Source organism: Octodon degus, unplaced genomic scaffold, assembly GCF_000260255.1.
Source record: "Octodon degus isolate 3935 unplaced genomic scaffold, OctDeg1.0 scaffold00035, whole genome shotgun sequence".
Taxonomy (NCBI): Eukaryota; Metazoa; Chordata; class Mammalia; order Rodentia; family Octodontidae; genus Octodon; species Octodon degus.
Window position 1 is genome coordinate 3,307,860 of NW_004524611.1, and position 15,866 is coordinate 3,323,725.

Sequence of the window (15,866 nt, forward strand, 5' to 3'; positions counted from 1 at the left end):
AGAGAGAGAGAGAGAGAGAGAGAGAGAGAGAGAGAGAGAGAGAGAGAGAACACCAAGACCAAGACTTGTGGACCTGAATGGCAGAAATCACCTCAGACACTGCACAGTGATCTCTGCAGAGAAGCCAGCTGAGAGCAGCCTCCTCACGCACAGGCTGCAGAGGGTTACAGGCAGGATGCGGAAAGGATGGGGCTTCCCAGGCGATGAGCTGGCCACCCCGCTGCGAGGCAGAGCCAGGGCCCGGCGGCGGCGGCGCCTCCCACCAGTAGGACAGCAGACACCACCATGAGCAGCCCACAGCCCCCAAGCCACCCCGCGAGCTGCCAGAGCTGCTGGCTGACCTGGCGGCTCGCGCCCCGTGCTCTTTCGGCAACCCGTGCTTGGCAAGAATGTGCCAGGCACGCAGCTCGCAAGGCTCCGAGCCCCCTCTCCACGCTTGTGTCAGCGCCCCCGTGACAGCCGTCCTGGAGACCTTTTCAGTAAGCACTGCGTGCTCCATAATGACCCTAAAATTCACATGCAGGATTTTGCCACCTTCGGAGGAAAGCCTTTTTCTCTTTTCTTTTTTCCTCCAAATAGCAGTTTTCTAAAACTGTACTGTGTTCTGGGAAGAAGTCTTGGGAATGCTGACTGCTGGTCCGTCAGTCAAGAAGTGATAAAGTCCAATGAGCGAAATAGAAGTTAATCTCCTTTCAGGACCACATTGTGCCGCCTGGAAAAACACCTGTCATCCCCAGAGCTGAGAGTAATGGCTCGCAGGAAAGGACCGGGAGAGCCAGAGAGCCGGAAACGACTGAGGAAACACTCACCCGCCCAAAATCGCAGAGTGCAGCACGGCGTAGGCGCCCAAAGCGAGGGGCAACGTGTTGAGGATGTAGTTGGGCATGTTATGCAAAGTATACATGCTCTAAAGGGTGTTTTGATTAAATAAGCTAAACACCTAAGGTACGAGTGAAATAACTCAAGGAAAGGCTGCACAAGAGACTTTTTACAGTATACTGAATCATGTGTTATGCATATTCATGTGCAAATTTCCCATTTTTTTTCTGTAAAAGGGCTATGAAAATTCTACCACCCGTGTCTTGTGAAAATAGCCTGCAGGCAGAAAGGGACGGCTGGCCCTTAATTATTGAAAGGTTAATGCAGTCATTTGATGGGACACCAGCCTTCAGTGGGCATGACAGCGGGCACTGCCCTTTACACCTCACTGTGATATCGAGTTCCTCAGATCCCTGAAAGAGCCTCACTGGCCTAAGGTCCACGTGCAACTCACTTGCAAGCCTGCGCCTGGCAGAAGACACTGGACGCCAGGAAGCGCTGCAGAAATCCCCCCTCAGACACATCCAGCGCAGTGCCCAGGAACCACCTACATCCAGGCAAGAGGAGCGGCCAACAGAGAGGCTTAGCAACAGACTCGTCCCTGAACCAGAGATGGACCCAGGCCGCGACATCCCAGAGCAAAGGCAGCTGTCGCTGTGGAGGAGAAAGCTGTGGATGTGCCTAAAAAGCCCCAGCGGGTTTCAAGGAAGCAAGCAGGTCCCTCCCACACATTAGGTCTGTTTCAGCAATGGGGTTTAATACGGTCCAACGTACAAAGCCGTCTTGGGTGGCTTTTCTGTCAAGTACAAATGATGACAGTTTCACGTTGAGTTATAAGTCTTTCTGTTGCTTTGAAAGGAAGAGAAATTGAAACAGGCCTCAGCTGAAGAAGGGATTTCTGAGCCTCTACCCCGTGATTTAGAATGTTCTTCTGGGATTAAACGGTGACATGTGAGGGGGAAGGTTTTCATCGGGGATTACAGGGAAAGGGCCTGTTAAGAACCTTTATCCACTGAGTAAAGCCCGAGATGTGCAGGTCTTCTTCCTGCACAACGTTCCCTAGCTCCCTGGGGCCATAAATATCCCGCTACAGAGCAGCAAGTTCTCCCCAAGGTCTGATGTCCCTGCGTCACCATCTCTGTGACAAGCTTGAGAGCGGATACAACACCCGTGAGCTCAGGAAAAGAAGGGCCGTGGTGGCTTTCACAGGGACACCCTGAGCTCAGCTTACCCTCATCCTGCGCCAGTGGAGCCACCTCACTTCCTCCAGGTCGGGCCCCAAGCACATCACACTGTTCTCCCAGGGGTGAGAACCCAAAGCTTTGATCCTTTCCTCTCTGCCCCTCTTCTCAGGTGGTGCTGACTTCTCTCCTCAGCAACACCTTTTACTCACCATGTCTGCACCCCTGCAAGTCGCTGAAGGCTCCTTCCTCTCAGCCTACAGCCCCATCCCTCCCTCCTCCGCTCTTCAGTCCCATCAGGAAATATCCTGACTCGTAAGACAGTCCTACCCAGGAGTCCTAAGAACAGTCCCGTGTCCTTGCCACCCAGCCTCCGTTAAAATGAGGAACTCAAGTTTATGCACAAAACATTCCTTGGCCACCAGGGATAAGAGTGACATTTCTAGTTAATGCAACTATGGAGGTATTTAGCAACAGACGATCTTCTTGCTAGATTTAAATCTTGCTGGTGATGTCCTGTTCTGACCAAAAATAAACAGCAATCCATTGGTTCTCTTTCTAAACCGCTGAAGAGAAAACAATTCGGTTTTCTTTCCCAGGGGAATGTTTATACATAAGCATCCCAGAACCCAGTAACAAGCACTGGGGCTGGATCTGAGCCCTTCCCTCGACTCTGTGCTCTAAAATGTATTTGGATGTTGCTGTTGTTGCTGCTGCTGCTGCTGCTGCTGCTGCTGCTGCTGCTGCTGCTGCTGCTGCTGTTCCTGGAGATGGAGCCCAGGGCCTCACACCGGGCTACATCCCAGGCTTGCTAGTTGAGACAGGGTCTTGCAGATTACTAAGTTATCCAAAGTTGCTCAAATTTCCCATCTTCCTGCCTCAGCCTACCAAGGTGTCAAGACTACAGGCCTACACCACTGTGCTCAGCTTAAATTTGGATTTTTAGCTTCTCTGGAACTTTCTAAAACAGGGAGAAAAAGAAAAAAGCACTATTACCTTTGCCAGAGTTCTTGGTTTTGAGGCGTTTGTGTTCCTGTCTTGCTCTTCACTGGGGACCCGCACTCCGAAAGACCAGCCACCAAGGCTGTGGATAGTAAACACAGCATCAGTCTTCCAACTGGGGACTCCAGACAGCCACCAAGAGGACATTCACAAGCCGTGCTGTCAGAGCAGTCGCAGGGTCCTCTGCCTAGCCCAGGGCAGGACCACGTGAGTAAAGGTACCAGAGTCTATTCCAAGTCCTGGATACACCAGATCTCAGCCTTGAAGAGCAGGCCATTGGGGTTGGGAAAGAAAACCAGGGGTGACAGGGCAGGGCTAGGGACACTAGGAGATGACAGCAAAGAGCTGTAGGAAAGCCATGCTGGCATAGCCAGCTCGGTGTCTGGGGCCAGCGACATACTGGCCAGCTCCCAGCATGGCCCACAGGTGTGTCTGTATGTGTGACATGCCACATGACATACAGGAGACTTAGAGAAACTCAATGGTGTGGCCAGTGTCAGAGATTTAAAGCAAGGAGAAGTACTCAAGACATCTAGAGTCATCCCCTCAGGCTGCAGGAAAACCCGCACAGAGCAAGTTCCCCCAAAACTCGCCTAGGAGGAGTCTCAAGACAGAGCTGCAGCAGGTTCCACGCAGCAGGGGAATTCTCATGCGAGAGAGATCAGCGTTTCACCAGGCTATTAACGCAGCTGCTCGGAGTCCCTAAAGCGGTGAAATCTCTACAAGCCGCGCTGCCCAGGGAACCTCAACTGCGATGACTCCCCCAGTGCTTCAAGACTGAAGTGTGCAGAGCGGAATCTGATCGGGCCCCGCAGCACCATTCCAGGCCTTTTATGAGTGCCGAGGTGAATGTTAGACTGAGTTTTCAGGGCCACTCGCATCTGAAACAGTGGCATAATCAGCCTCTGTGGACGTGGCTCAGTGTTTGTGGGTCCAACCAGGAGTGGATGGAAAACACTAAGAACAAAAGGCTGCAGCTGCATTGGTGTGGACGGACTACTGACTGTCACGACTCCCTAAATAACAAGGCAACAGCAAGTAGCACTAAGCGTTGCATTAGATATCGCAGTCATCTAGACGCGGCTTAAGGACGCAGGAAGCTGCCTGGAAATCTCATGCAAGTACAGCGCTATCTTTTATCAGGACAGTGTTCAGCACATAAAACTTACCTTCCTCGAGCAGAGTCGGGGCATGGACATCGCACCTCTTCCTCCCTCCTTTTCACCCCTCTCTCCTTTTGCACCTCTCAATCCCCTGATCCACCCCCCCCCCTTTGACAAAGCTCCATCTCCTTGCTTTCTATTATCTACCTTTTGGTTTTTTGTTTGTTTGTTCGTTGTTTTATTTTAGGGAAGGGTCTACAGGGTGTTCAGGGACTCTCCTAGATGAGACTCATAGTGATCCGCCTGTTTACAGCCTACCAAGAGCTGGGATTGCAGGCTCGCGCCACCACGCCCAGTCTCAATTGCCATCTCAGTGCACCCCAGAGGCGGGACCAGCATGGCACGGCAGGCCCAGGGATCGAACCCCTGGCCTCTGCGCTGCTTGCAGGTGCTTTACTCCACTGAGCTATTTGGCCGGCCCTTGTTTTTTATTTATAATCTGGGTTTTTCACAGAAGAGAATCCATGTGATGTTTAAGTTTATGTATCAGATTGATTTCACGTCACATTACGGTAGCAAGGCGCAGCCACCCTCCTACAAATGACCGTGTCTTCCTTCTTGAGGGCGGAGTAGTACTGCGTTGGGTATGAATGTCACATTTTCTTTATCCACTCGTCAGCTGATGGCTGTTTGCAAGATGTAGCCATGATAACTTGTGCATGGACATGTGCGGATCACTGTAGTAGGCGTCTCCTTTTTCCAAAAGATACCTAGGGGGTCCCGGAACCCATCCCTGGAGATGGCCAGGGACAGCTGTCACTTAAAGAGCATGGAGAAGACGCAGGGACAGTTGTGAACACACCTTGGCTTTGAGGATGGCACCAGGAAGTCTTGCTCCACCGGGAATTCGGAGAAATTGAACAGAGTGTGGCCCAGGCGGTTGGTCAGGTAGGGCGCCCCAGTGCTCCTATTTGGACACCTCTGCCATTGTTTCCAAAGAGAGAAAAAAGAAAGTTTTTCATATCCCACACACTGGTTTCTTGACATTGATTTAAACTAAGCATGACTTTCCCTGACTTTTTTTTTAATTAATTTTATTGAGAAACAAATAGCAATGAGACAGTTTCAAAACAGGTTAATAGGACAGTTACAATAATTAATACATGGCTTTTCATTTTTAATAAACTATCTTGCAAGCCTTTGTAAGCATTCTGACATCTCAGACCTTTTAAGAGTCCCCTTTATTTGAGGACTGGAGGAATCCACAATAGCGGGGCAGCCACCTATATCCAAGAACTTCACATCTTTTCTGTGTGTAAGTTTGGGCAGACCTGTAAGAGCTACACAGGGAAACATGCTTTCGTTGGGGCAATCTCGGGTCTGATAAAGTAGAAAGCCAGCGAGTCCTGGAGAGGGAGGGAGAGGAGCCGGAGCAGCCCCAGGCCCATGGTCCTCTCCTAGCTGTTTGAATTGGAATTCACACAGCCCGGCTCCATGGCTCCGGAGAGTGGCAGCTCAGGGTCTGAGTCAGACAATGAGCTCCAAGCATAGGAGGAGCAGGAGTCGCCCCTGGAGGCTGCCGAGGGACACACGTGCTGCACACCAGCTCTGATGTGACACATTTGCCTCCATTTTCGTCAGAACCACGGAGGAGAAGGTAATGTGCAGAAACCCAAAATTCTTGGGCCCTGCACCTCCCCTTCAAGTTCTGGAAAGTCCTGTTCTCACCAGCAAAAAAAAGTGCAATAATACCAACCAGACCCAGCGCTCAGGTTTGCTGTTAGTTTCAGAAATACTTTGTTTTTGTTAAGTATAGAAAAGTAAGAAAGTCTACAGGCTGAAGGTGTTACTTTTAGGAGCCTGCTAGACAGGCCTGGGGGAAGACATGCGAAAGAGCAGTGGTCAGCGAGAGCTCGGCCAGACTCCCACTCCTGTGCAGAGCGGGAGACAGTCACACTCGAGGAAGCAGAATAATGTCATCGTTGCCAGAGATAGGGGCAGGTAGGGATTAGAGACATATTGGTCAAAGTACTGAAAATATCAGTTAAACAGGGGCACTGTGGTGAAAGTGCGCACTGTGGTGACTGCCCTGAAAACAACGTATTGCACATCTGAAAATTGCTAAGAGAGTAAGTCCTCACCACAAAAGCCTGAGAAGGTTTGTGGAAGGCCACAAAGTGGAAAGCCACACCGTGGAAGGCCACCTAAAGCTCTTTGAGACATGCATTCTTCCTGGAAAAGTTGGACTTAGCAATTGCAAAACATACACATGTACCACAGCTTCACTGTGTCCAGCACATTCTATTCAATTTCTTCTTCACATAATATTCAGTTTCTACTTGCCAATTAAAATAGGTGGCTAAATAATCCAGCCAAGCCCACTTACCACGCTCACACACTGACCCAACAAGCCCTAAATCTTCCTGCTTCCAGCAGTGCCTCCTCAATCCACCGTCTCACCGCACCAGGACGTGGCTTTCCACAGTGCTGTTTCAACAATGCTGAGTCCTCTCCCCACCCACCATTTGTGAAACTTACTTGGCTACAAAATTTTTCACATGAAACCTTTGATTCTTCATTCTGTGTTAATGAAATATCACAGTTCATGTGAGGTAGACGGGATTTAGAAACAGGAACATAAAGCATTTTGATATTTATTCATTTATCCCTAGTCACTGGCATGCACTCTACTCAGAATAGACTTTGGCAGCTGGAAACAAAAGCTCCTGATACAAGAGGATGCTAAAATCTACCCCAAGGAATAAGCGTGCAGAAAAAAACATTTCAGGCTTTATGAGCATGGGGAAGAAGCAAGAGGAGGAAGATAAACAGTTGTGTCCAAAAAAAAAAAAAAAATCTTGAGCACAAGAGAGCTGGGCAGAGTAAAGGAGCTTCAGGGACGGCTGGACCTGCTTGCCCGCCAAGGCACCCTGAGGCCCGGCAGCCCCTCGCCGCAGCTGTGTGCGTGGGCTCTGGGCCATCGCCCTCCTGCACTCACAGATCTGGTCTAGGAGAGGGAAACAGGGCAGGCCCTGCAGACGCAGGCTTTCCACAGTCACTAACGCACCGCGAGGAGCGCACCCCAGAACGCTAGCTAGAAAGGCCCGCAGTCACACTCCCCGTGCAGACATTTTCTGCACAGATCCTCAGCTAAGATGCCTTTCTTTCCCTTCTTAGGTCCACTGCAGCTGCTGCCTGAGCTAGCCGGCTCTGGGCAACAGGCCTGTGCCTTCGACTACCCAGCTCCGGGGAGTGCCCGCGACGTGACTGCCCATCAGTTTTGCACGCTGACCGAGCACCTGTGCCCTCACAGACTAGGCAGCCTGAGCCTTCACGTCAAGGACAGAGCATTAGTTACGTGTGGAGGCGCACACAGGCCAATCCAGCACTCGGGAGGCTGAGGCAGGAGGATCCTCGCCAGCCGCAACACAAATAACATGCCGAGTGCCTGGAGGCCATCCTGCCTTGAAGCAGAAGGAAATGCGCCCCTGTGGGGTGATGCTGGCTCCTCATCCTGAAAGGAGCCTCACCAGCTTTATGAAGACCTACAGGGAGGCGCGGGAGGCGGGGAACGTGGGGCCGGACTGTGCAATTCTCACTTAGCGATTATGCAGCGAAACTTTGCCTCGCAGCTGCCACCAAGTGAAACAAAAAGCAACTTGGAAAACAAAAGCAAAGACTTTACAGTTGGAGAAAACCCATCTTCTTCTCTCGACGCTTTTATGTAAAACATCCAAAGTGCCGCAGCACTTACCAGGCAGCCACACGAATCCTGGAAGTCGGGGGGAGAAAACGGGTCCCTGCGCCAGCAAGAAGAATTCATCCTAAAGAACAAAAGGGAGACCTGGAATGATCTTTCGGATCACAACGCTATTTTATTTCCATAAAAGAGAGTCCTGGCACCAGAGAGCCCCGCCGCGCTGGAAGGCGGCGCTGCCTGCGCGCTTGTTGGCGCCGTGCGAGCGCTCGCCGGTCGCAACGTCTAGTGCGCAGCCAGCGCCTCGCTCGCCTCGCTCCTGTGACCGGCCGCTCCCTGGGCTTGCAGCGCCGAGCGTGAGAGGGGCGCCCAGGCTGTGCCGGCGATCCCGGGCTTGCCAGGGTCGGGGTGCACGGTCTCATAGCTAGCCACCAGGAAGCCGGTCAGTAATAAACCCAGCTACTCCCTCTCTGTGGCACCACCCAGGAAGTTCAGTGTCTTGTGGAGGCAACAATTACATTTACGTGTTCAAGAAACGTGGTATGACCGAGGGGTAGGAAAGTGACGCAGACGCATTCAGAGCTGCTGCTTTTGCAGGTTCCTACAGCTATTTATCCCTGGGGGCGCCACATCGTCCGCGCTTTTCTAATATACATAAATCAAAATTTACTTTAGTAATGCAATTACTCTTAATGACCCACATTTTGGGAGACAATAGAAGACACTAACATTTAATGAATTGTAGGCATCAGCTAGATTTTTTGTAATCTAATTCCTCTTTCCTCACCTAACTTACAGAATAATGAGGGCATGGTGGCGTAACCCTATAATCTTAGCACTTGGGAAGCTGAGGCAGGAGGATCACCGTGAATTCCAGACCACCCTGGGCTACTTGAGCAAGCTCAAGGCCAGCCTAAACTACAAAACAAGACCAACTACACCAAAATAAACCTCCCCTTCCCTACATTGTGGGTGTTGGGTATTGTCTCAGCTTCGGGAAAGTGGCTAAGGCAAGGACAGTCTAAAGCACACGGTCACCCTTGAAGACAGAGGCAGAGGCTGTGAGAATGTCTCCCCAGAAGAGCACTCCGCGAGCAAACCCACCGAAGGGGACTGTAGAGGCCGCCTGCCGTGGACGCGCGTGCTCTGGCACACTGAGCGGCCCACACGGCACGGAGAGGAAGATGCCGGGTCGCACAGCAGGGGCAGTGGGGTGCGGTTGGAGGGAGGCGGCCTGGTTCTGGGTGCGAACTGCCCGCTGGGCTCCGTTACACCAGGGTCCACACCAGAGGTCCACACTGAGCGCTGGACCTCTGCTCCCACTGCACCACCACAGCAGGGTCCTGTCAGCGTCCTCGCAGGCTCCAGGGACCTTGCCCCTAGCATTCAGGAGCCAGGGAGCTGCAGACCATTACAGGCACTGGGAATATTAGACAGCTGAGATCCGGGTCATTACTGCAATCCAGTCAGGGCCATGCTGACTTTCACCTTCATCTTTTTTTTCCTCAACATTTTGGGTTCTTTCTTTAATGCTCATGTAGTTTTATTTTTTACTTAATGCTAAAATCAGAGCACATACTTAAGAGTATAAAAGGAAAACACTCCATGTTTTTGAACTTTATCAAAGTACAGACTTTTAAAATTAGCTGGACATTTGAATGAGGTGGTTTTTTCTTTAGTATATTTGTTACAGGGTCTTACTAAGCAGCTTGCACTTGTAGTGATCCTCCTGCTTTCAGCCTCCCCAGGGCTGGGATTGCAGGCATGCCCCACCACACACGGACTCGGTGGCCAGCTCAGCGTGCCCAGGGACAGGGACAGCATGGCATGCAGGACCAGGGATCAAACACTGGTCCTTGCACTTAGTCCACTGAATTCTCGCTGGCCCTAGATAAGTTTTTTAAAGACATTAAACCGTATCAACAGAATCTGAAAGTTGTTGAAGTATACTTAGTTGGAATAGTCAACTTTGGGTTTTAAAATAGAATAAGAACCAGAAAAAAAAAAAGAAAGAAAGAAAGAAAAAAAGAAAGAAAGAAAGAAAGAAAGAAAGAAAGAAAGAAAGAAAGAAAGAAAAGAAAAAAAAAAGAAACCATCTAGAATTTCACTAAACAAAATGATAGGAATTCAATAATGGTTATATTGTATATGGTTGTCTTCAAATTAGTTAAACTGTTAATACTTAAACAATCCCTTTAATTTTTTGACATTTTGTGAGCTTATATCTGGTAGTCTAGGCCATGCTTTTTTTAATTATGAAAATAAACTTTACACATCCCCCAGCAGCCTGTTACAGTTGGTAGAAATAGGTAAAAGATCTAAGAAAGGCCACTTTTTGTTCTGTATTAAAACAGCGACAAGGATGGAGGTGCAGAGAGACCCTTTTATCTCTGAAATAGTAGAGGGAACTTGTCACTGAAGCACCACCCAAATGAGCCTTGTGAGATGAAATGACTTGTGGAAATCTGCCCGTAGGCTCTAACACTTGGCAACACCAGCACATTCCAAGATGCCGACTGTGCACCATCTACTATCAGGAGGAAAATTAATTTCAGCAGGTTTCCACCACCGCTGGCTATCCTAGAGTTCTTTCTGTTCACCTGCTTAAAAAAGAGGTGCAAACCACAAGCCAGCGCAGCAACCTCGGGCCTGCCGTCTCAACAGAGGAGGAGTCCATGAGCAAAATCTAATCTGTGACTTTCAAATGCCCTAAATAATAAGAAGCTCCCTGCTAAGGTCTGACAAAAAATATAAAAATGTAGATATCACTGAATTCAACAACACTTTGTAGCTACAGAACACAATTTACTGAAGAAAATCCCTTTTGCTTTGATTTGGAAACCTAGTGTAATGAGCCCTATTACGTAGCAGAGACATAAATTATGACAAGTATGCACAGTATCCATACATGCTGACCATTGTGGTCCAGATCTACGATGTCCCTCTGGAGTCGCATGGATTCAGAGATGGGCCTCTGGGAAGGTGATTGGGGTCATTCGTGGATTCACCCGTGGGTGAATTCGTGGCTGAACACGTGGGCAGGAGGTGGAGCCTGGCTGGAGGCGGCCACAGGGCAGGGGAGGTGACCTGGTGGGGCGAGTTCCGGTTCCTGACTCGGCCCTCCTCTCCTGCCTCCACCCCTGGCCCCCGCGCTGTGAGCCGCTCTGCTCCACCAGGCCTTTGCCCTCCAGCCTTGGAGCCCGCTGACTGTGGACTGAGTCCTCCCTCAGAAACTGCGACCTAAAGTGAAGCTCTTCGGGCAGCGTCAGGGGCCGGGTATTCTGCCCCAGTGATAATAAAATGACCAGCGCGCCAAGGAGATGAGTACAAGGAGCTCCAAAGCACGAAGGCGTTAAGGGCCTGCGCGCCTCCCAGCAGGAGGAAGAGCACAGCGCAGATCCAACAGTGCCGAGAGGGAGGACAGGCTGGGCACAGCAGGGCGGGCCCCGGGGGGACACGGACGCGGGCACTCAGGGCCACTGCCGTGCACGGAAGGGGCTGAAACTTAACCAGACCCAAGTACAATTCTGGCTCTGTGTCCTGATGCGTGGCCCCACCTTTTGTTCTTGCTTGTGAGACGCTAGATAAAAAGAAATATTTCTCTTCTGCCAGCTACTCTTGCTTTAATGTGACAATGGGCCACCGACGGACCCCTCAGGGGGCCGATGTGATCGACACCCTCCCGTCCCATAGAAGGGGAGGGAAACAGAATCATTGTCACCGACACCTCGGTTAAATGAATTACTTTGTTTTTTCAAAAGAAAACTAAAGGGAAGCAGCATAATTAATTATCTATTAATTCTTCCATACTGAGAACATATAATGTTATTCAGTCTCGAGCAAATTACCAACATGACAAATGGGGAAAATATGTCGCCATAAATTAGGAAACATGTTGCCAATATTGCACCCTTGTCTGGATTTCTGTATTTATTACTTTAAACATGCACTGCTGCCATTCATTTATGGTTGTTATCACTTGCCTCATTGGTTAGATACAGAATTATAAATTTGTCCAGACAGGGCCACATGCATTTTATTAATCTTGATGCCTAACGCAGCATTTTATTTATTATATATCCTCAACAAATAAACACATTTGGATTGTTTTTGTTTTTAAAGCTAAGTTTGCTACAAAATTGAACTTCTCAACTAAAAGTGGTGTTTGCATCAAAATTTCACTGTTCCCAGGTAGTCTGTGATGAGATGGCTCAATCATGAAGCTGATTTGAATCTGTGCATACCAATGAGCTACTATTTTCTGTTGAGACTCGCGTTATTTGTCTTACCCAAGCGGCAGCTACCTGAGTTGGCTATCAAAAATACAGCTTATGCTGGAATAGTTCTGCGAATACATTTAAATAAACTATAAAGGTATTTAATAAAGATAGTATTTATACAAAAAGTAGCAGCAAAAAACTACTTATGCTAAAAGGAATGCTCCAGCAGAGGGCTTCATAGAAGTCATCTCCACATCATGATTTTCAAATCCTAGGAAGATCATGATTATTCACCACACACCGATGCACTGACCTTTCTTATTTTTATTTTTTTTTTTTTTTTTTGTATCAGGAATTGGACTCAGGGCCTTGTGCTTGCCAGGCAGGCACTGTGCTGCTGAGCTACATCTCCAGCCCTGCCTTTCTTATTTTTAAGGCTTTAAAAATTATAACATACATTATGACCATGCATATTTATAACATGCATTGGGAGATTGTTTGTGCATGTATACACTGTCCAATGGTCACATCAGGTAAAGGAGCATGTGTACCATTTGAAGTATGCATCATTTTTGAAAATCAAAACACTTTACACTAGGTATTTTGAAATACTGAATGAAGCATCAGCACAGCATCAGAAGTCACTTCACCCATGCAACTGCACCCCATGCCCGTGAGCCATCTCTCCACCCACACTGCTCGCCCTCCCGGGCCCAGGTCACTGCCCGACTGTCTGCTTCTGTGGTGTGCAAACATCAGTAGAGAGGTTGGTAAAGACAGTGTGATGGGCACGTAGAGCTGTATACATGAAATACATCAGGCACAGAAAGCAAATACTGCTTGTTCTTACATCTATGTGCACTGATCTCTTAAACCTTTTATTTTAAAAGAATTGTAATGATATTCACAGGTGTGAGTTTTCCCCAAAAGTTACTGGTGTAGACTCACCCCTTGCTGCTGATTCATCCTGCCAGCCCTGCCTGGGGTTGCTCTTTGGCTTCTGCTGCACTGGGGGCGGAGCCCAGTGCTTCTCACCGAGCTGTCTCCCCACACTTTATTATTTTTCATTTTGAGACAGAGTCTTCGTAGGTCACTGTGTAGGTCACTGATTTTCCTGCCTCAGCCTCCCAGAGTGCTAGGATTCCAGGCGTGCACCGGTTAGCTTTGGATTTCGGTAAGCAAACAATGCTATATTTTTCATTTTCGCAATGATATAAAGCATGTGTCACGGAGGGTGGAGAGGGGCAATCTAACAGCTTATTTCAGATCATTTTATACGATGATGCCATTAGGCCTGTTCAGTAATAACCCACTCATCAGGCCGAGGTTCATTTCACGCAATGTAAACTTGCAACAAGAACTCACCCAAGCCCAGAGGAACTGCCCACCCGTTCCCGTGCCGCAGCAGAGTCCGCACTCCGGCACGGCCACCCGATACTTACAGATCTGGGGCCGGATCAGCACGGGGAGGATCCTGATCCCGGAACTTCCTCAAGAGCACGGGGGTGAGGTCCAGGTCATCCGCCCCACTGCTGTTTGTGTAAAGGAAGTAAGAGGGACAGCTTAAGGCTCCCGGCAGAGCGCGAGGACCAGGCCGACCCTCCAATGCCCTGCTGTCCGGCGGCTGCCGCCACACAATTGCCAGCTGCTCCTCGGACACGGCAAATTCTCTCCCTTTTTATGATAAAGCCACAAGAGCAAGAATAAGATTGAGAAACTTCTTCAAATCACAGTTTTGTCACCACAACATTGCATTTTGAAGAGGTCACAGTGCATCATTTTACTTCTCACCTTTTCACTTAATTTTATAACAATTATCTTCCCCTTATTTGTATGGGTTTGAAAACAAATTTTAAAAACCATACAATATTATATCATGTTAATATATTAAAATCAATATAACTATTCTCTAACATTGGAGCTCTGTTTTGATCTGAATATTAGTCCTGTTAAATAGCCCTGCAATAAAGAATCATCTTATATCTTTTAGTTTCTGTATTTTGGTTGCATTTACCTACAAAGAAGCCGCCAATACACAGTCCTGTGTGCTTGAGGTACTCTGAGTTATGCTATTTATTCTGCTGGCGTGAGTCTCAGAAGTCTATTAATAGCTGAAGCAGCATTACTAACTCCCAAGTCACCGAGCCTGAAATTTTTGATTGAAGAGACCATCAGCAGTAGGACATTCACACAGCTTCGGGGTGATTTCAAAACAAACACTATATTCCATTTCACACATTAACTGTAAGAAACATCTCGGATTGAGAAAGACTAGAAGGAAGGATATTTAAAACCTCAAAATTGAACGGAGTGGAAGAGGGGCTCATTTCAATCAATGAATTTTCTAAATTGCCATACTTAGGATATAAACTTATTACCTTCTAGAATGTCTGTCGTTCTGTTTGCAAAGTATTTTTGAGTGCACACTGTTAGGAACGTGTACCACAGGTATAAAAAGAGAATGTTGAATAAATAACATTGTAGATGATTTATATACAAATGGTGACCTCAGATCTTTTTGGAAAGAACAAGTATGCAAACTAACCAACATAGATAACTGATTTCTTATAAAGAACTTATACTATTCTCCTCTTTTAAAAAATGTAAATAACCTTAAAGTAATGTTTAATTACTGAGTTTTCTATTCAATTTTTTTTGTGGGGAATGAGTAGTTGATGGCTCATTATCTTACTGTATTTCTGTCAGTAAAGAAATTCAGGGCGGTCTGCGTTGTGTAGGAGCCCACACCCCACATATAGCAGCACAAACGTAGGCCTAGAGGAGAAGAAAGGGCCTTAGGTCTGCAGAGAGACCAACACACACAGCAGATTTCTATTCTCCTCACTTGTTCCTTGGACTCTGTAACACATCAATCTGACATTTGCTCTGCTAAAAACATTACATCCAGCCAGCTGTCCCTCTTCTGGGAATGTACTGCAGGAAAAGAAGCCCGCCAAAGCAGTCGGCCTCTGGACTGCTGTACTGACTCTGGCTTTGTCCACAAGAACCGAGATCTAGAACACCCCTAGTATCCCTAAACGGATGAAGGAAGGAGTATCAAGCCACAAAGAAAGATGAAACTTTGTCATTTGCATCGAAGTGGGTGTGACAGGAGGATATTTTGGGAAGGGAAATAATGCACACCCTGAAAGCAAAGGACCGCGGTCTCCTGAGCAGAAGCCGCAGAAGCTAACCAATCCGTACAACAGCAATACTGGGAGCTGGAAAGGCTGTGGGGAAGGACGGGCAAAGAGACTGCTTGAAGGAGGGTACACGCACACGCACGTTGGTATCTCATGCTGGACGCCACGAAGACATGAAGTCCATACGTGATAAGCAAAAATAAAGTCTGCCGTGCTGGTGCAGGCCTGGAATCCCGGCACGCTGAGAGGCTGAGGCAAGAAGATCGCAAGTTCAAGCCCAGTCTCAACAATGTAGTGGTTAGAGAGGTTCTGTCACAAAGATAAAGTCATATACACACATATATTACATATGTGTGTGTGTTTATATATACGTACATCTATGGAGGGTAGATTAAATAGATAGCTCTAAAAAAATATTAGGTCCCTCCACTATATTGAGAGACATTTTTAGACAACAGCAGCCTGAGAGAGTGGCCCCCCCATGGTCCATCCCAGAGGAAGCACTGGCTGAGTGGGGGGCCCCACCTTCAAGGCATGGGTCCCTCTGGGTCACTACTCCTGCTTCCGGGATACAGGACTGGAAAACAGGTCCTACCTGTGAGCCTTGGCTCCAGTGCTGCTCCCACCGGGAGCCTGTCCTCCCTCCTCCTCTCCTCCCCCTCCTCCCCCTGCCCCTCCCCCGTTCCCCTCCCTTCTTCCTC

At 48.4% G+C, this 15,866-nt stretch overlaps 1 protein-coding gene across 1 annotated transcript in view; it reads right to left on the reverse strand.

Moving 5' to 3' along the window:
- The window catches only part of Abca13 (ATP binding cassette subfamily A member 13), a 448,352-nt gene that overhangs the window by 168,265 nt on the left and 264,221 nt on the right, over window positions 1-15,866 (reverse strand). Inside the window, exons 44-47 of the mRNA XM_023714440.1 lie at window positions 13,465-13,554; window positions 7,860-7,929; window positions 4,968-5,086; window positions 2,997-3,084 (exon numbers count right to left, since the gene is read on the reverse strand). Of these exons, the coding sequence (XP_023570208.1) occupies window positions 2,997-3,084; window positions 4,968-5,086; window positions 7,860-7,929; window positions 13,465-13,554 (367 nt within the window). The remainder of the gene's footprint in view (window positions 1-2,996; window positions 3,085-4,967; window positions 5,087-7,859; window positions 7,930-13,464; window positions 13,555-15,866) is intronic.